At 35.8% G+C, this 21,360-nt stretch overlaps 1 protein-coding gene and 1 pseudogene across 1 annotated transcript; one reads left to right on the top strand and one right to left on the bottom strand.

Annotated features, from left to right (window-relative positions):
* The first annotated feature begins 282 nt into the window (after positions 1-282).
* LOC107823662 (scarecrow-like protein 3) lies at positions 283-2,645 on the top strand. The gene has a single exon (XM_016650348.2). It carries the CDS (start codon positions 1,078-1,080, stop codon positions 2,488-2,490), a length of 1,413 nt encoding a protein of 470 aa, XP_016505834.1. The 5' UTR covers positions 283-1,077; the 3' UTR covers positions 2,491-2,645.
* A 6,268-nt stretch (positions 2,646-8,913) lies between these two features.
* On the bottom strand, positions 8,914-10,389 carry LOC107823664 (F-box/kelch-repeat protein At3g23880-like; annotated as a pseudogene).
* Between the last annotated feature and the right edge of the window lie 10,971 nt (positions 10,390-21,360).

Here is a 21,360-nt window from a genome sequence, read left to right on the forward strand (position 1 = left end):
TTACTTTTTCTTATGAAGAAAATTTTAAATTTACGAATTCAAAATTCTAATAATTTTAAGTTATTGGATTCTAAATTAATAATTTATAAATATTCAATGATTTAAAGGGTTAAAACAAAACTATTAGATTTGACCAATATACCGAGTTCAAACTGAACCTGATCCAAGCAACAATGATAAACAATGAGACACGTAGTTTCGTAAAAACCTAAAACACAAAAACCAAAAACAAGAACAGAGGGCTCTGTTTTTCACAAATTCCATATTCTTCTGAAATACGCAAAAAAACACAACACCAAAACATTACCGACAAAAACAAACCCCACGCTTTGTCGACAACAAAACAAAATCTCTTTAACCTCATCTCTCTCTCTCTCTCTCTCTCTCTCTCTCTCACTACACAGCTTTAATTGAACCCCCCCTAAAACTTCAATTCCTCTCTCTCTATATCTTCACCAAACATATTTACACAGAAACTACAATCTTGAACTTGTTCTTGCCATAAATTCTTTGTAAAAGCTGGAGCTTTTTGGTGAATTCTTATTGTACTTTTTCTGGGTTTTTGATGAACTAAATAACCCAGAAAGGAATTTCTGATTCTTTATCTTGTTGGTGAGTTCATACCAAATTTGTCCTTTTTGGGTCTTTTGCTCTGTTTTCTGCCTGATGAATTGGCCATTTCTTGCAAAATTTGTCCTTTTTTGCAAATTTTAGCTCTGTTTTTACTGTGTTTTCTCCTTGGTGAATTGGTCATTTCTTGCAAAGTTTGTCCCTTTTTGCAAATTTTAGCTCTGTTTTTACTCTGTTTTCTGTTTGGTGAATTGGTCATTTCTTGCAAAGTTTGTCTTTTTTTGGACTTTTTATCTCTATTTTCTGTCTTGTAAATGTAAATGGGGCCTGTATTTTGTTAGTCCAATTAAAGTACACATTTCTCTTTGTTCTTTAATTCTGATTTATTGGGAAATTTTGAATCTTTTTTTCAAGAATCTTGAGAAATCTTGAGTTTTGATTTCAAGAAATTATCAAAGCCTTTGTTTTAACTACTTTTTGGCCCTTTTTTTGTGTAAATTTGTGACAATGTTACAAGATGATGGTTCATCATCAGTGACCTCATCATCACCTCTTCAGAATTTTCCAATGATGTCACTTTCACCTACTTTTAATTCACCGTACAATTGGCTCAAGGAGTTGAAATCTGAGGAAAGAGGTTTATATCTAATTCACCTTTTGCTCACTTGTGCTAACCATGTAGCTGCTGGCAATCTTGAGAATGCTAACATTGCACTTGACCAAATCTCTCAATTAGCTTCTCCTAATGGAGATACAATGCAACGAATCGCCTCGTATTTCGCTGAGGCGCTTGCTGATAGGATACTGAGATCTTGGCCTGGTATTTATAAGGCCTTGCATTCGACTAAGTTGTCGATTGTATCAGAAGACATACTGGTCAAGAAAATGTTTTTCGAGTACTTTCCGTTCATGAAAGTAGCTTCTTTGATCACGAATCAAGCGATCATCGAAGCTATGGAAGGAGAAAAGATGGTTCATATTGTTGATCTCAATGCTTCTGAACCCCTTCAGTGGCGCGCGCTGCTTCAGGATTTGAGCGCGCGCCCTGAAGGACCGCCCCATTTGCGGATTACGGGGGTTCATCAGCAAAAGGAAGTGTTAGAGCAAATAGCACATGTTCTAACAGAAGAAGCTGAAAAGTTGGATATCCCTTTTCAGTTCCATCAAGTAGTTAGCAAATTGGAAAATCTTGATGTTGAAAAACTACGAGTTAAAACCGGGGAGGCATTGGCGATTAGTTCAGTTATGCAATTGCACACTCTTCTTGCACATGAAGATGAACACCAAAAGAAATCTCCTTTGGGTCTCAAGCATATGAATGGCCTTCATTTGCAAAGGGCATTACTCAACCAAAATACTTTAGGGGACTTGCTCGAAAAGGAAACAGCTAATGTTTTTAGTCCGGGAAATGAATCGGCATCTTCATCTCCGCTATCTCCGACTGCATCAGCAAAGATGGACGGATTCCTCCACGCGTTATGGGGTTTGTCTCCAAAGGTCATGGTGGTCACAGAACAAGATTCGAACCACAATGGAACGACCCTTATGGAAAGGCTATCCGAGTCATTGTATTTTTACGCTGCATTATTCGATTGTCTTGAGTTCACACTACAGAGAACGTCATTAGAGCGATTAAAGGTTGAGAAAATGCTATTCGGCGAGGAGATCAAGAATATCGTAGCGTGTGAGGGAGTCGAGCGGAAGGAAAGGCACGAAAAACTGGATAAGTGGTTTCAAAGATTCGATGGAGCCGGTTTCAAGAATGTGCCTCTGAGTTATTATGCAATGTTGCAGGCAAGGAGATTGTTGCAGAGTTATAGTTGTGAAGGATACAAGATTAAAGAAGAGAATGGTTGCGTGGTAATTTGTTGGCAAGATCGCGCTCTTTTTTCAGTATCTGCTTGGAGATGTAGGAGGTGAGATTTAGACCAAGTATTACAATCAAGGGGAATTTGAATTGTTTTTTCTTCCCTTCTCTTTTGTAATGCACTTTGTAGGAAGGAACTTTTGTGTAGTGAAACTTGTCATGGAAATTGTAATCTTTCTAATAGTCTTGTTGTTGCCCTCTTTCTTTGTATACAGTTTCACAATATGTTTTAGTTCCCTAAGGTAACATAGCATTCTGATTGTCCCTAAGGTATGTAGTAAAGAATTACTCAAATCAGTATCATTGTAAGTAGACGATGGGGAGTAAGTCTAAGGGGAGTAGGATTACCTTTTGGAAGAAATCTTGCAAAACCCTCCTTTGAGTTCTTGAAGGAATTTCTTGTAAGACTCAATGTGGTCTGGTCCTTTTTCGGATCCCATGCATAGCGGGTCGTGCATCGAGCTGCCCTTTTAGTGTCTCTATGTGTAGACATGTGTAAGCAGGCAAAAGGGAGCCTTGGTGCAACGGTAAAAATTATCGCAATGTAACCAGGAGGTTAGAGTACATAATTGTAAGGGAAGGTTGCGTATATAAGAGTCAATGTGGTCTCATCCTTTTCCGGACCTCATGCATAGCGGGTGTGCATCGAGCTAACCCTTTTAGTATCATTACGTGTAGACATTGTTCTGTGTCTGCAAGGATTTGGGTTCATTGGTAAGGACGTAGCACGTGACGTGTAGGTTAGGCACACATTGCAGGTTCAAAACCTTTTAAACACAAAACCTGATATTTAAGTGTAGGTCGGAAATCCACAATATATTTCTTCACTATTAAAAAGAATAAGACACATTTCCTTACAAAATCTGGTATTTAAATTTAGGTCAGAAAGCCACAATATATTTCTTCAATATTAAAAAGAATAAGACACATTTCCTAAAGAACTTGCAGAAAATCTAATTCCACGCATGGATAATTTGACGGTTTAAACATTCCAATGGTTTGTCATAAAGAAAGTATACCAGCTTCTAATTGCAGGGTAAACTATAATGACACTTGGGCCAAGATATAACACAATGAGAAAATGTGAAAATAACACGAACTAGCCAGTTTTCGTATTGTAATTGAAAAATAGTCAGCGTTTGCAAAGTCATTGAAAAATAGCTACTATTTTGCTGCAATACGGAAAGTTTCAGCATAATATACTGGAGATTGAAGCACCTGTGTATGAACTTCCAGCATATTATGCTGGAACTCCAGTATATTATGGTGGAACTCCCAGTATATTATGTTGGAACCCCACATGTAAAAAATTCGAACTCTAGTATATTAAGCTGGAATATTTTCTGGATTTTGAACAGTGTTTTCGTTCAGATTTGTCTTTACATGAAAAATGGCTAAATTTTGATTACTTTTTAAACTGTGGCTATTTTTCAATTACCACTTATAAATCTTGCTATTTTTGAATTTCGCCCTGAGAAAATGGCACCCCGATGTCCCCATTTAGACTTGTTTTTTAAAATTTGTCCCCATTTTACAAACTTTTGCAAAAATAGGCCTAGCGCCAGATGACCGGTTCCATCTCCGCTCAGGGGTATACGCGAAAATTTTTATAAGCGGTATCGAAATTTATAGAATAACGGGGATAATATCTTTAATTATCGTACTTCTAGACAAGATATATTCTTAGTCTATTGGTTTTGTTGAGTCTTAACTTAGAAAGGGTCATGAGTTCAATTCTAGTTCATCACTTAACCATAGAGTTTCTCTCAAATATTTGCAAAAAATATGCTAGTTGAGGTTCGAATCTATGACATCTTAGAGCAAAATCAGGCACATAACTAACGTACCAAAAAAATAATTTACGTCAAGTGGTATTATTATTATTCGACAAGTGTCGTGCGATATCGTTTCATTAAAGCCGTTGTATATGCCCCGTCTAAGAAACTATGCTTGCAATTCTAATAAATAACTATTTCAACACGCACCTTTAGCCAAATCAGTTTGGAGTAGGAGCACTAGTTTTCATATTTTTCTCAATCGGCTATCTTGTTACAAACTATACTCTATGGTCGTGTAGCCTAAATTTGGATGGTTGTTACTCATTGTATCATATCGTATTGTTACTTTAAATATAATGTTTTGATTGTTACTTAAATTTTATTGTATCGTATCGTTAAATCTGTCGTTACATAACGACGAAATGTGCCACTTTATGTAACGACCGATTTGGTGTGGTCGCGTCGTTACCTTGTCTTTTTCTCTCAATCTCACCTTTTATTATTATTAAATTATTTTATTTTATCATTTACGCTACTTTTTTATATAGTAATTTTACCTTGTATCATAATTTTTCTTTATAATATTGCAAGTTTATTGTTCATATTGCTGGTGCGTGATATCATGAAACGATGGCAAACGACACAATCTATCCAAACATTGTATTTATCAAACGATACAATACAATACAATACAATACAATATGAAACGATGCGTAACAACCATCCAAACAAGTCGTAAAGATAGAAATTACCTCCCCCCCCCCCCCCAATAAAAAAATAAAATAGGTAGAATGAAGATAGTATCAAGTTAGCCTGATTAGCTAAACTTATAAATAATTGAACAACACAAGTGGGTTAAGCCATCGGATTATACTTGTTAACAATTTGATAAAATAAGTAAAATGAAAGATGAAAATTTTCTTGTAGCCATCGGTTTCTTCCTCTTTTCAAAGTTATAACTTATATAATGTATTTGATCTCAATTATAGTAGAAATAACATTAGTATTAGGAGCTACTTTACCTCTCGCTAAAAAAGACATTAAGAGAGGTTTAAGCCTCTTTTGTTTGCACTTAATGGAGGTCTGAATCTTAACCATTCAGATCTCACATATTAAGTGCGTTTGTTTTAAAGTCTGAATCTTAATTATTCAAATCTTAATCATTAAGTGTGTTTGTTTTTTTTACTTCACAACCACTTAATGGGTCTGAATAAGTTTGTATGATTAAGATGTATAACAGAGACTTAATTTCATTAAGATGCTATCACATATTCATTATTAACTGCCGCCACCACCTACCATTATCAACTACCACCATACTCAACCACCACCACCACCACCAAGCCACCATCATCCTCACTCATAGCCGCCACCATTATCGACCATCACCACCTACTATCCCCACAACTCCGACCACCATCATTCTTACCCACAATCAACACTCATCCACCTCAACTACCACAACTGACCACCCCATCACCATCAACAACCACAGCCGACACTGCCCATCATTATAACCTGCCACCCACCCACCCACCACCTTCCTCAGTCACAACTACTACCACCACCCACCATTATTAACTATCACCACCACCATTCTCAATCATAATCGTCACCACTACCAATCACTAATAGCACGAACCACCACCACCAACCAAAACTACCACCAACCACCGCGTCTAGTCGGCATTCACCTGTTAGCCATCACAACTAACAACTATCATATTTTAAAAAAAAACTATATATTTTATTGATAGAATATTAGATTAGTTAGTATTTCATTTGAATTTTATGTTTATTAATTTTCAATAAAAGATAAATTTTATATATTCAGATGTTAAAAATCAAACAGTCTTAGTTATTTAGTATTCAGATCTTAATACACATCTTAACATATTCAGATGTGTATTCAGATTCAGACGTCTTAATCTTAAAAAAAACAAATGAGGCCTAGCCTATTTCACAATGTCTCAGTTGTGGGGCCATAACATTTGTGTGGTTATAAAAACTTCTCATTAAGGGTAAAATGAGTAAAATAAAGAATTTAAAGCTGAATTATTTTCAATTGTAATAATATGTCATTCTTTTTTTAACGGATTAATAAGGAAAGTCTGTCATCTAAATTGAACCAGAGGGAGTAATAAACTTCATTTTTATGAAATCATATAATCTACCAAGACATATATCGAGGAAGCAGAAACTCTTTTGAAAGAAGCTAATAAGAAACAAATGGATCGTCTTATACTTCAGGAACAAATATAAAGAAATACTGATCATTTTTGTCTTCATCTTAATTAAATAAAAAGGAATCAAGCCTCTTGGATGCAAATATTTAAACAGTCTTTCTTGCAATCAATTGTACTCAATGATGCACTAATACTAATATACTAAATTTGATTTGATTAATAGATTAAAATAGATAGATAGATAAATAGATATAAAGAGGATAGCGGAAGTGGAACCTGCATCGTTAGTACCAAGTTTAGCTCGTCGGTAATGTAAGTTTTCCATTCTTCCGGTTGTGTAGCGCTTGGACTATATTTGCATAACTTTCTTAACTACAATAACTACAACAACAACAACAACAAACCCAATATTTTCCCACAAGTGAGGTCTGGGATGGGTAATATGTACACAGCCTTACCGCTATTCGTGGAAGGGCGAAAAGGCTGTTTCCGATCATAACTGTCTTAACTAGAGACAATATAAATAGTGGCCTCAAATGAGACTTTTTGTGCAAATCTCAGAAATGACTTCATGTTATTTTTACAGTTTTAGTTATATGCTAAGACAGGTGTAACAAATACTTGTATTATCATGTCACTTACATAGTACTTACAAATAAATCTTTAGGATAAACATTAACTGCTAAGCTAGTTATAATGGTAATTTACTCGTTATTACAAATAAAATTACATTGACAAGGTAAGATTCTTATATTGTCAATATATATAAATTGAAAATATTATTTTATGGCAATCAGAATATATAGATCAGAATTTGTTCTGGTTTATCCTTACCTCCCTTCACTAGATGAAAGCAATCATACTTCTCCAAACCTTACCACCCCATTAAATTCTACAAAAATATCAAATACCATCTTTGAAACCTTTATAAATCATTTAATCATCAATGAGCATATACACACAAGTCACTTAAGAAAGAAACAAACATACTATATATAAGATGCGAATCTAGAGGTCGGATCCTTCATGATCTAAATTTTAAGATTCTGGCTACAGATACAGGGGCGAGGATTCGACTAAAAATAATTCAAATACCTAAAAATAGAGTTTTAAAAATATCTAAATTATGAAACTATGTAGAGAAGGAGAAAATATTGATTAAGAAGAGAATCCAAAGGAGATAAAACGAAAGAACTGACATAGAGATTTCTAGATATAAGATTTTTCATTTTCTTAAATTTCACCCTAGCTTTGTTTTTAGTTTAGAAGTCATTGTATTTGTCTGGAATTTCTCCGTCGATTCTGGTCAAAGTACCCAACATCGGTTGACCAGATCCGGTACCGATCACGCACCCACATCGTACCGACATGGGTGCGGCACCAAAGTGAAGAGTACAAGCAACGATCACAACACATACGATTCATCGGCAACAAGCAGCCCCCTTTCTCAACATAAATGAGCCTCAACAGGAGCAGCCATTGATACGAGAGGAGGACGAAGGGGTAGTTCTCATAGAGAGAAGTCTAGATATTCTGAACTTAAAAAGCTTAAGCATGATGTTCCTCAAACCAAACAGAAAAATAGTGCGTTCTATTTACCCCCTAATCTCTCAAAGTTTTCTCTGAATATCAGAACCTTAACAAATCCAACTCCCTACAAATTTACAATGAACTTAGGCCAGCAGCACCAACCTAGCCAGGAGACTGTCAAACACAGGTGAACTCCACCCTGAACCTTGAGAAAGACAGTGCAAGCACATCAAGAATCATGAATTTAATAATAGAATTGCAGGGAACATGTAATCCCAACTTCAATAAGAAATTTTAGGCGATGATAGATTCGAAAATACCAACTGAGGTGGCAGTGGCACTGCTGGAGGCCCGACTACAAGTGCACAATTCTGAAGGTATACTTCAACTTTACTAAGCTTGATTCAACTTTACGAATAATGTTGAGGTACATTTGGATCAAATTGGAACAACCAGCCAAGAAGTCATGCTACGATCAAGGTAAATCCCGCTTCACCACCTTGGCAATTTTGTTGTAGCACAAACTTTAGCAATAGAATAAAACTGTGGGATAACTTAAAAAACACTGCTGACTGCTATAGTGGTGCCTGGTTTATAGGAGGAGATTTTAATCAAATAACCCCCATTAGTGAAAATTTTGGGGGACTACCTATTAATAATATTAGAGCTAGTAAGTTTATAGGCTGCACAGACACCGTAAATTCATTGATCTTGCATTTACAAGCTAACATTATTCACCTACCTAGGAGCTATTCTGATCATAGTCCTACGAAATTGTGCCTTTTACTAAGCGCCCTAGATCATATAACCTTAGCAAGCGCTACACCTAGGTGCTGTCGGCACATTCACCTTACATGAATTTCATGTTCCTTGTGCTCTTTATTCTTACTTTGTTCAGAGGCACAACATACCCTTTCAAATACTACTCAAGACGAGAAACAAAGATGAGTACTATTAGTTTGAATATAACTTGACCAAGCACTTCAACCAAATAACTGTTCTTGCAAAAGAAATTGTTGTTTCATCATAAAGGAAAAAGGACTAACAAGATCTCCAAGCAGATATTGTTCAAAGATGAATGTAATATGTAATGTCTTGTCGTCTTTGAGACAAAAGAAACAGAATTTAAGAAGAATGCACAAAGAACTCCTACTATTTATTAATTACATGATTTTCTCCATATGAGCCTTTCTTGTTGCTGCATCCTTGGCACCATATTTAGAATAGGGCCAAATTAGGCTTTCAACGTAAATGTTTGCCTCGCGAAAGGCATCACAGTTGGTAACCTCTCGATATTTGATCAAGTCATCCTTCGGATTGTAAATCAAGAAAAATGATCCACAGTCGAACAAAATTTCACCTTCATTTGACTTGCAAAAGAATGGAAAAAACAGATGCACTATATAATTATCAGGACGCTTGATGTTAACTATCCTTGTCCAAGATTCTTTAACCCCATCATCTTTCATAACCCACAAATCCACGCGACCACTCCAATTATTACAAAACAGAGAAAGATCACTTCCCAACACTCCCAAGCACAACGTAAAACCAAAATCTCCTTCTCCATAGCAAGGTTTCTCCACCTTTTCCCATTTCTCATCAGCCAAATTAATAGAAACGATGCCCCAACTATTATAACAACGCAACCTCCGAGTAGTACTATTATTAGTCCAATAAAGCTTCCCATTCACAAACATACCCTTCGACCTAATAAATACTACCCCTTCCTGAAAATTATCTACACTTGTCCAAGAATCACTATTTACACTAAATATTTTGGCTTTAGCATGACGCAAACCGTCATGACCCAAATAACGATCAATACCCACTATTTTATAATCGTCATGAAGCTCATCATATCCAAAACCGAACATAAACAACAACCTATAGAATCAGGTAATTTCTTGAATTTCCTAATTGATGGATTCCACAGAAAGAATTCTGTTCCCTGAACGGAAAAACAAATCAACCCATTGACAGAACCCACAATAAAAGGATATCTAGGAAATTTATGGGTATTTTTATATGGATAATCCAAGTTAATCGCTTCAATACTAACAGAGTCATAAAGCAAAGAACTAACAGAACAGTTCTTAAGATTTTGCTCTGGTGGAGATAACCCCACCATAAGCCTATGGTGGGTGTAATTCTTGTTATTTGCACATATATTGAGATGGGTTTTGATAAATTCAGGGCTAGAGATTAAAGCGAGCCAAGATTTTGAAACACACCTGAATTGTAAAAGCGATTTCACGGGTAGCCTTAAGAGGATTTCAGTGATGAGTTCTGGTGGAATATTAATAGGGATTTTAAAGCTTGAATCTTGCATTGAAGTGGAAGAAAGTTGAGTGAGTTTGCTCCGTTTTGATTCCACTATTTCAGAACTTGCAACCTTTTTCTTTTCTAGGTTTGTGTCTTCTGAAATTTTTTCAAATTGTATCTGCTGAAATATTATTTACTCCAACAAGAACAAAGATACTTTATTCCTGCCGTATTTATAGTCGGTTTGGCCTGCAAAAATCAAAGTATTTTTTCAGCAATTACTGTTTGACTAATTAATTTTAAAAATATTTTTAAGCAGCAATTAGTATTTAACTAAGCTTTAAAAAACTACTTCTAAATATATTTTTTTCAAAAGTACTTTTCAGAAAAGTATTTTGGAGAGAAAACTACTTTTTTTTCTTTTCAAAAGCTTGACCAAATACCTTAATTTTAGAAAAAAAATATTTTTGACCAAAAAAAAGTGTTTTTGCATAAAAAAAAAAAGCTTGACCAAACATGCTATTAATTATAGGTGTTTATCGGACGGGGCTGGAACGGGCTGAACTGGGAAAACCCCAGCCCGTTCGGTTAGCGGGCGGGTTGGTTAACGGGCTCTTGGCGTGTTGGGAAATTTCGGCTTTTTAGGGCCCATACGGGTTCGGGCGGGCCAGGCTCCATTTAATTTTTTTTTTAATTTAAATTTTATTTTTCTTATTCAATATTATTGATAGTTAAGTATTTGCAAACTTTTAAGGGTTAGAATTAAACTTTGAAGTTTAAAGTTTTAAATTTGAAATTTGTATTTTAGAATTATAAAATTGAAATTAGAAAGTAAGTAGCTACAAAAAATTATTTAATAAGACCAATAGGCAATATAAGGAACAAACTCCGAAAGCTTTCATTTATATTTTTAATACTTCAAATTAATTTTTTTTATTTTTTATTTTTGAACTTGCAAATTAAAAGTTTACAATAATTATAAAAAATAAGAAATAGTACATCACATACTTTGCATCATTTTTGTAAGTTCTTCCATGACAGGTAGTTAGTCTGAAAAATTAAGAGGTTGATGAGAGCATACAACAAGGAAATGTCTCTCAAGCAGTTTGAGGTAGATCAGTCAGAGTTGAAGTGCATTCTTCCACATCAAGATAAGTTTGAATCAAGTCTGCTTCGAACTGGAAAGGATCATTCATTGGGACAAAGGTATTGCCCGTCGGCACTTTGGGTTTGTGTTGATGTCATCAATAGATACTGTGTGTGATTTGTTTGTTTATCTTCAATTGCATGTTTGTACTTGGCATTTTTAAGTTTGGTATGACGAAGACATTTTATTCTGCTACCCAAATACTTTTATCCTTTGCTACCCATTTTGAGCCTTAATTTTTTATTTCAAACCTCTCTTTTGGAATCAAAAATAGAGTTAGGAACTAGAAAAGGAAAAGAAAAAGAGAAAAAGAAGAAAAAAAGGAAAAGAGAAAAAGAAAGAAAAGAAAAAGAAAAAAAGTGAGAAAAGGAAAAGAAGAAAAAAAAAACAACTTTGTCTTTTGAACTACGTTCGACCTTATTCTTGACACGTCAAGATACGTAGGCAGCCTTACGGTTCGGTCACACCAAATAAAATATTTCATAATCCCCCGAAGTCAAGAGTGGGGCATTTTTTCTTAGAAATCCCATCAAAGCAAAAAAAAAGACAAAAAGCAAAAGCAAAAATTCCCCAAACTCCAAGAAACTGGGGCAGAAGTTTTAATTTTGCCAAAAGACTTGATTCCAAAAGTTATAATTTTGAACCTTTTCATCTTAAATTATTTTGAGCCTTCATGTCACCCTTTCTTTCTAACCCTGTCCAAAATCCTACATTACAGTCCAAAGAAAGACCTTTTGACCAATCTTTGAGGATGCCAAATTAAGTGTGTGGTGAAAGTCTGATCTTCTTGTATCATGGGTAATACCTTGTTCTCAACACAAAGAGAGAAAATGATAAAATGAGAGAGTCTTATTGGTGAAAACCCTCATGGGCACCGTAAGGCGACGATGAGTTGAGAAAAGAGCAAAATGAGAGAGGTTTAATAGTGAAAACCCTTCAGGGCACTACAAGTCGACTAAGGATTGTGGATCAAATGGGACAATTGAAGCGCTGAAGCCTAGTTTCACAGCGAAGAGGTACAATAAGAGTTGAATATTAGACTTGCTTGAGAGATTATGCCACTTAATCCAAAGGTACATGTCATGGTCATTAGAGTTGGTATCCACATCTGATAAGTTTCTATTTTGTAATTTTCTTGTTAGGTATCATCTCTTTCTCTTGTCCCTTATTTTGTTCCTCTTGTTGTGTTTGAGTCCCTTCTTGAGTCCGTTTGGTCAGAACAAATGAGAAATGACTTCAAAATTCGCTACCAACTTTCCAATTGCACAAAACGAATTTGACTAGCACATCAAAGTGGCATAAGTCAGGAAAAGTGGTATACGCATTGAGTTGGTAACAATCAACATGCTTTGGGATTCATGTGAAATGCAGGGTTCGGTAAATGTCAATTCATGAGCAAAATACAACAGATAAGAGGAATATTGTGAGTGAATGGAGAAGAGGTATTTTCTGTGATAAGGGTTGAAAGAAAATGGGTAGTCGATAACAGTTAAGGTCGTCCAAGTTGAAATCAAAGTTATTTTGGCAAGTGTAGAAGCAGCTGCCCTCAAGGTCAAGGCCACAAACTAAACACCACATTTAAACTCACAAATTTTCTTTGTTTGAAACAAGAACAAAGCAGTGCAAGCAAGTTGGTTCAAAAACAAGAAAGAAAGAAAAAGAAAAGAAAGAAATGAAAAAAAAAAAGAAATAGGAAAAAGAAGAAGAAGAGAAGAGTCGACAAAGAGAAGTTTCTCAAATCTTTTCCCTTACCTGTCTTGCCAGGTGTGCATAAAATGTTTCCATTGCTCTTCACATTTTTCCTCCTAGGATAAAAGTCTTAGTCTGATGGATTTTCTTTCCAATAAAATCTTAGTCTGATGAATCTTTCTCCTAAGATAGAAGATCTAGTCTGATGAATTTTCTCCTAGGATCAAAATCTTAGTCTGATGAATCTTTCTCCTAAGATAACAAAAAGACCTAGTCTGATGAATTTTCTCCTAGGATCAAAATCTTAGTCTGATGAATCTTTCTCCTAAGATAACAAAAAAAACCTAGTCTGATGAACTTTCTCCTAGGATCAAAATCTTAGTCTGATGAATCTTTCTCCTACGATACCAAAAAAGAAGAAGATAGAAGACCTAGTCTGATGAACTTTCTCCTAGGATCAAAATCTTAGTCTGATGAATCTTTCTCCTAAGATAGAAAACCTAGTCTGATGAATTTTCTCTTAGGATCAAAATCTTAGTCTGATGAATCTTTCTCCTAAGATAATAAAATAAACCTAGTCTGATGAACTTTCTTCTAGGATCAAAATCTTAGTCTGATGAATCTTTCTCCTAAGATACCAAAAAAAAAAAAGATAGAAGACCTAGTCTGATGAACTTTCTCCTAGGATCAAAATCTTAGTCTGATGAATCTTTCTCCTAAGATAGAAAACCTAGTCTGATGAAGTTTCTCCTCGGATAGAAATCTTAGTCTGATGAGTTTTTCTCCTAAGATAGAAGACCTAGTCTGATGAACTTTCTCATAGGATCAAAATCTTAATCTGATGAATTTTTCTCTTACGATAAGAAAACCTAGTCTGATGAACTTTCTCCTAGGATTAAAATCTTAGTCTGGTGAATCTTTCTCCTAAGATAACAAAAAAAATCTTATTCTGATGAATCTTTCTCCTAAGATAACAAAAAAACCTAGTCTGATGAACTTTCTCCTAGGATCAAAATCTTAGTCTGATGAATCTTTCTCCTACGATAACAAAAAGACCTAGACTGATGAATTTTCTCCTAGGATCGAAATCTTAGTCTGATGAATTTTTCTCCTAAGATAGAAAACCTAGTCTGATGAATTTTCTCCTAGGATCAAAATCTTAGTCTGATGAATCTTTCTCCTAAGATAAGAATATTACTCTGATGAATCTTTCTCCTAAGATAACAAAAAAGACGTAGTCTGATTGATTTTCTCCTAGGATCGAAATCTTAGTCTGATGAATTTTTCTCCTAAGATAGAAATCTAGTCTGATGAATTTTATCCTAGGATCAAAATCTTAGTCTGATGAATCTTTCTCCTAAGATAACAAAAAAGGACCTAGTCTGATGAATTTTCTCCTAGGATCGAAATCTTAGTCTAATGAAATCTTTCTCCTAAGATAAGAAAACCTAGTCTGATGAATTTTCTCCTAGGATCGAAACCTTAGTCTGATGAATTTTTCTCCTAAGATAGAAGACCTAGTCTGATGAACTTTCTCCTAAGATATATATAGAAAAAAGGGACTTAGTCTGATGAATTTTCTCCTAGGATCGAAATTAGTCTGATGAATCTTTCTCCTAAGATAGAAGACTTAGTCTGATAAATTTGCTAGTCAAATGTTCTTGGTTTTACTCACAGGAGACGCACATCCCAGTCAAGTCTTTAGTTTTGCTCTCATCATTGCATCAATAACATAGGTGATTTACAGTTTTGCTAACAATTCACAAATCTTCCTAGTGCAAACTAGGGCAGAAAATTTTGTTTGTTTTGTTGTTTTGATTGCAGGCACCCACCTGGAGAACGAGGGAGTTCTTTTCAGAGTTACTTCAAATTTCAAGTTAGTAGCGGGCACCCACCTGAAGAACGAGGAAAGTCATTTCAGAATACGATTCAAGTTAGAAGTAGCAGAAGCTCGCGGCAAGAATACGAGTCAACAGTCCGAGATGATCAACAGAAGTAATCTCAATCCAGAATAAAAAAAAGAAGAGAAAAACAAAAAAAAAGAAGAAAAAAAAAGAAAGCAAAGGGAAATGAATCCAAAATGCAGAAGCTGAGACAAGAGGTGGATTGCTCAAGACATGACTGAAGTCACAAGCATGGTATGTCCGATTTTGATCCGAAAAGCTGAAGAAGAATGAACTAGCACCTGTAACTAGCAAGCATCAAGGTTCAAATCTAAAGTCTGTATGAAGAATCATTCAAGACTCAAGATCAAGCTTCAGAAGACTTATAGATAGGAATTTTGTAACTCATAGTTGATAGGCTTAGCTAGTCTTTTCATTTTTGATGTAATAACAGGAACTGCAGACCGAAACCTCGGCGGAACGGCACCTCGACCGGCTCTCCACCTCAGTATACTCCATCACCTCATTCACTTCTGAACTACACGTGGCCTGATTCCTTTATAGCCAAGGATATGTAGGCATCTCAGATACCAGGGCTCGGTCACATTCTCTTTCCCATTTTCTCTTAGTTTTAGTCTCTCTAAATAAGGGTCGGGTCAAAAAACCTGTCTAGTCGTTCTTTGTCTGAAAATACTTCATATTTCCAATCAAAGAGGGGCAGCTGTAGACATGTGATTTTTGACCCTCTCCAATATTTTACATATTTTAGCATTTAAATACTCAGTTTAGGTCTAATATAGTTATTTCAACTAATTTTGACTCTTTTACATTATTTTTACCACAAAATTAAAAAATACAAATATAGTTTCATTTTTCTCTATTTAATTAAGGTATTAGGTATTTTTTTAGAAAAATATTATTTTTAATGCATTTTTATTTTTAGTATAATCTCCTGAAAATACAAAAAATTAACTTCGTGTCATAATATAGGTCGAATTAATTAATTAGGAATGATTTCACAATTCAATTGTCTATTATTTTAGGAATTAATATTTTTAGTCTAGTAGAGTTAAAGGGCCACTTTTAAAGATATATTTGGCCAAGTTTGACCCAATTCGGATCTAGCCCATAATTCTAGGCCCAATACCTACTAACCTAACCCTAAAATCCTAATAAACTAAAAACCCTAGCATAAGCTTCAGCCGTTGGAGAGAATAGAAAGGAGCCTTCAGCTCATCTTCTTGAACAAAAAAGAGATAATGCTAATAACCCTAGTGATGGCTGTCTTCTTCTTCATCGAAACAGACCCTTCTCCTTAAACGAGCAACAACAGCCTAGCCATCATTCCCTCTCCATCTTCAACCATAGACAACAATGAAAACCCATCAGTTATCTTCCTGAAGAAAGAACACACTTGCGGAACCCTAGAACCCCATACCTAGACAGCCGTCGTCCACCACCTGAAGTCGCCTCCGCCAGCGATTCTACTCACCAAAAAAACGCACACAGCCCTCCAGTCATCTTCTCCACCCTCACTCACCAAGAGAAACACTACTTCTCCATCTCCATTCATCTTAGCTGCCATCGATCTGCATTAACCCCTGAACCCTTAGGCCCTTGGAGCGGCAACTTCATTCCAATGACCACCCAGATCTGCCGAGCTTCTTCCTTTTCTTGTTACGTGAAAAACCAGGACCCTACACCAGCAGACACCAGCTGCACCAGTCCCTACTCCACACCTCCGCCGCCGGACAACCACCCACCAAGCCCCCTCATCTCTTTATCGACAAGAGAACCAAGCTCAACCCCTGACTCCCTCGACCACACACACGCACATACGAGAAACGGGAGGCTGAAAACAATTTAAAAAATCAAAGGGAAGCGTGGTTTTGTCCTGTTCGATTTTAACTTTTTATTTTTTGATTTTCAATTGAGTCTAACTTCGTTTTTAAATTCAAACGTGAGATACATAATGAAAATTGAGGCGTTTCTTTTGGTGCTGGTTTCCGAAATAGATTGGAGTTGAAACGGGTATTCGATCGTTGGAGTTGTTGCCCGAGGTGCGGTCCGTCGGTTTCATTCGGGTTGGATCTGCTGTTTCGCATTTCATTCGTAAGGTATATCTCTTTTCATCCCTTTTTATTAATCCATAGATACATTCTATGTTCCCGTGAGTTTGATCCTGTTATAATTTTGATCTAGATTTGTTTCATTGTTGTTTTGTTTAATTTGTCCTTTGAGTGATTGAATTCATCTGTTACTATTTAATCTTAGTTAGCCTTATTGCTATTTTGTTCAAGTTGTTCTTTGGATGGTTGAATTATGTTTCATCATATCTGTTCTATACACTTGTAAATGAAAACATGAAGAAATTAGTTTGAATGGAAATAGTGTCACTTTGAAGTGTCGGGTTGGGAAAATAATCCATGAAACAACAGAATTGGCTCTTGGTCGTAAATTGTGAACCAAACTTAATATCATATTATTTTATTTTTGTTATTTTATCGCTAGCAACATGTTTAGGCCGTCATCACGTGGGTAGGCAAGCCTTAGGATATTTGTTAGCTTTGAGGCGAAAGGTCGTTCCCTTAGTTAAATTTAACCGGGGAATGCCCCCAAGGATTTGTATATATTTTATCCGGGGTATTCCCCGAAGTACATGTAAATGAAGGCCAGAGACTGGATGACGTGAGGAAGTGTAGATTATAACTTTTATGTTTTCTTTTATTTATTTTTATCTTTTTAGGTGGGGATGACTTCGAACCTCGTGTGTGTTTATTTTGTTTTTTTTGTGATTTTACCTGAACTTGAATATTTTAAAAGCTGACTAGATCAAATATGCAACCGTGCTAGTTACGGGGCTTGGGGAGTGCCTAACACCTTCTCCCCGAGTCAAATGAACCCCTTACCCGAATCTCCGGTGCGGACTTAGTTTTGGAGTCCAAAGTGTTTTAAAGGAAAAATTATTTTTTTTAAACAACGGTGACTTGGCACACCGAAATCAAAGTCAGGTGGCGACTCTGAGTTAAATCTTTTTTAACACAATTTTTGTCACTTTCTAGTTGAAAAACCCTTACGAGCTTTACTAAATCTTTTTTTATTAATTAAAGAGGGTTTAGTGAGGTTTGTTAAAAAAGGGGCGTGACAATGAGTGTTTGGATTTTGTAAATTTGTAGAGTTCCGAGATGCGGGCCCGGGGTTGACTTTTTATTTTTCTTTAAAGATTGCAACTTTAGTGTCCGGAATAGTTTCTTATGATTTGTATTTATGGTATAAAGTTATTTTGGCTAGATTCGAGCCATTCGGAGTTGGATATTCGCGGAAAAGCCTTACTAGTGGATTGAGTTAGCATGTTTTGAGGTAAGTATCTTGCATAACTTTGTGTGGGGGAATTTTCCCTTAGGATTGGTATTGTTTTGTGTGAATTGTGGTACGTCAAAGCCGTGTACGCAAGGTGACGAGTGGGTACACAGGTTATATATGGTAATTAATCGGTCTAGGCTATTTAGCTTATTTTCATGCCTTTAATCGTATTGTCATAACATGCTACATCCTTCATCATTGATTTATCTTTATATGCTTTATTTGACATTGTTAAATGCTTGTCCCATCTCTTATTTGTTATTTGTCCTTACATGCTTAGTTGAACTTACTGTTCCCTCATTGCCTTGTTGATTATTTGACTGTTGTGTAATGTTACTTGAAGTTGTTATTTCTGGAAATATCTTATTGTTAAGTTTTGGTGTTGAAGTTGTAAAAGTCGTGATCACATTGAGGCAAAGTTGTAAATTGTTGAAATACCATTCTTGTTAAGCTATTCACATTCAGTTGCTATTGTTGAGACTCTTGTACACTTTATGGTTAAGCCATCGGCCATTTATTGTGGAAACATTGTTATTGTTGATATTTTTGGCGAATTGTGGTATTTGAATACTTGAGGTGCAAGTTGTGATATATTATGACATTGAAACGCATGTGGTGAGATAAGGTGAGCTTGATACGCGTGTTGCTAGTAGGGGAACTACTTGAAGCCACGCAGTGAGATAAGGTGGGCTAAAACGCATGTAGCTATTTCGTGAAAATGATTTTCAAAACTAAATGTACGGCTCACGCGGTGATATAAGGAAAGATTGTGATTGAAATTGTGAAATGTGAAAATGAGGCAATACTCTTGTTGTTACCTTTCATTTACATCACTTGTGTTTTGTCTGCATTGTCGCGCCCCCTTTTCCCTCTTTGCATAGGGAGATCGGGTTTATAACATTTTTTGGGTATAAAATAACTCATTCCTTTTAGGAATTGGTTTTGCATTTGAAGAGTCGCCACCTAATGATTTAAGGTGCATTAAGACACCTATAGGGTTCACTTCTAATTTGTTTTGATAACCAGAGATTGGGTAAGAGCTTGAAATTATCCTAAGGGGAAGGTGTTAGGCACCCCTCAGGATCCACTAGTATGGTTCCCGACCAGACAGTTTTTTGTGAATTTGTGCAATTTAGCAAACAAACAGGTATAGACTCAAATAGTAGGGGATTTAAACACATAAGAGTTTAAAAACAGTTAGAAAGTGAATTTCGAAAAGAAAGAGTTACAGTTCTATAAATACTTGAAAATAGAAAAGAAGAAAAGGGGGTCCTAGGTTTATTTATAATATGGATCACGTCAATGCGATACCCGATTTGACACTCCTTAGAAGAGGGGATACACGAGGTATTAGCGCACCAGTCATCATATCCATATCTACCCTCCCTACTCCGTTAAGATATTAAAACGTGAATTGGTCTCGACCACTATTGCATGCTATTACCCGTCCCATTCATATCACTCCCATAGGAACTTAGGACTACTATTCCTAAAGGGGAGGGATATTAGGCTGACTTTAGGTTTCAAAAGGTAAAAAATCTAAGGCGACATACAAAAACACATAGTACTGCACATTAGGGGAAACATGTAAACAAATAAAAGGCCCATGTATACCTCCTCAAGCAAAATACATAAATAACATGACTTAAACATACATTTAGGGTCTGAATTTAAAAATACTAAAGGCGAGGGGAGTTTTAATTGTTGAAGCAAACCAGTTTATTACATAACTCAGATAAAAAGTCTGAATTAGGCCTGCCTGCTGGTTGTAGCAATTACTAATTAACAAAGGCGGATTCAGTTTTATTGTTGTTATCACCTAAGGCTTGCCTAAGTGTTTGGGTGAGATCCTATAAACATGATATCTATTAATGATTCAGAATGTGGCAAAGTAGTAACCATTATAAAACAAACGATTTGAGATCCTACAGGCATCTTTCTAAACCGTATTAACAGAAGGTGAGAGAGTTGTTTAAAAACTAGTTGAGAACAGTATGAATTAAGCTGATTTTAAACTAGACTGGTTTCAGATCCTGTAGGCATGATATCAATTATTGCTGATTTAATTCCTATAGACATGATATCTAGTTGAACGTGTAATGAAGTAGGCAAAATTTACTCGCAATTCCTATAGGTATGATTTCTATAAAAGGATACTAATTTTAAACTACTGGACATGATGCCAGATGATAACCAGTTAGATCCTAAGAACATGGTGTCTAAGTGTGGTAATGCAGAATCTAAGACAAGTCCTCTAGACAGGTTCTCTAAATGTAGAGTTAAACATGCAGAATTTAGACGAGTCCTATAGATAGGTTCTCTAAATGCAGAGTTAAGCATGCAGAATTTAAACGAGTCCTATAGACAGGTTCTCTAAATGCAGAGTTAAACATGCAGACTTTAGGTCCTATAGGCATATTCTCTAGATGTAGAACATGCAGAATTTTAGTGAAAACAAATCTTATAGGCATGATATCTAAATTGCAGAGTTATATATACAGAATTTTAGGTCCTATAGGCATGATATCTACCCTTAAGCATGCACAATTACCTAACCTTTTTCACTAGCCAAACCTCAACGTTTATTACAAATTATTACAAACTGAATAACGAATTACATCAGAAAAGTGTAAAAAGAAAACAAAAGTTACAACCAGAGGAAGCCTGTTTCTTGACTTCCTCTCTGAGTTATGGAATAATCCACCTCAAATGCCATTTGTTTCAAAGCCTTTCTCAGACCTAGGTATGTCAAAGTTCCCTAAGGGTCTCAAGGGACCCCGGGCAGTGCTTACACCCAAGTTTGCATAACCAGACAGGAATGAATGTAGTGTGGAAGGGCCAACCCTTATGTGTCCAAGTTCAGAGGGAGCTCATGGGTCCCAAGGCAAGGCTCACACAAGAGGGGCAGAACCTAAGTCTAAGAGTATAGTGGAAGTGCAGGAGCAGAGAGTTGTTTAAAACTGGGTTGAAAATAGTAAGGGGGTAAGGGTAATTTGAAAACAGTAGTAATAAAGTTAACACTACAGAATCAGCATTTTGATACAAATGGGTCAGGGGTTTGGGAGTTCATTACAGGGAGCAT

Source organism: Nicotiana tabacum, chromosome 22 (assembly GCF_000715075.1).
Source record: "Nicotiana tabacum cultivar K326 chromosome 22, ASM71507v2, whole genome shotgun sequence".
Lineage (NCBI taxonomy): Eukaryota > Viridiplantae > Streptophyta > Magnoliopsida > Solanales > Solanaceae > Nicotiana > Nicotiana tabacum.

Coding starts and splice junctions, on each gene's coding strand:
- LOC107823662 (XM_016650348.2), top strand. CDS start 1,078: ATGTTACAAGATGATGGTTCATCATCAGTGACCTCATCATCACCTCTT.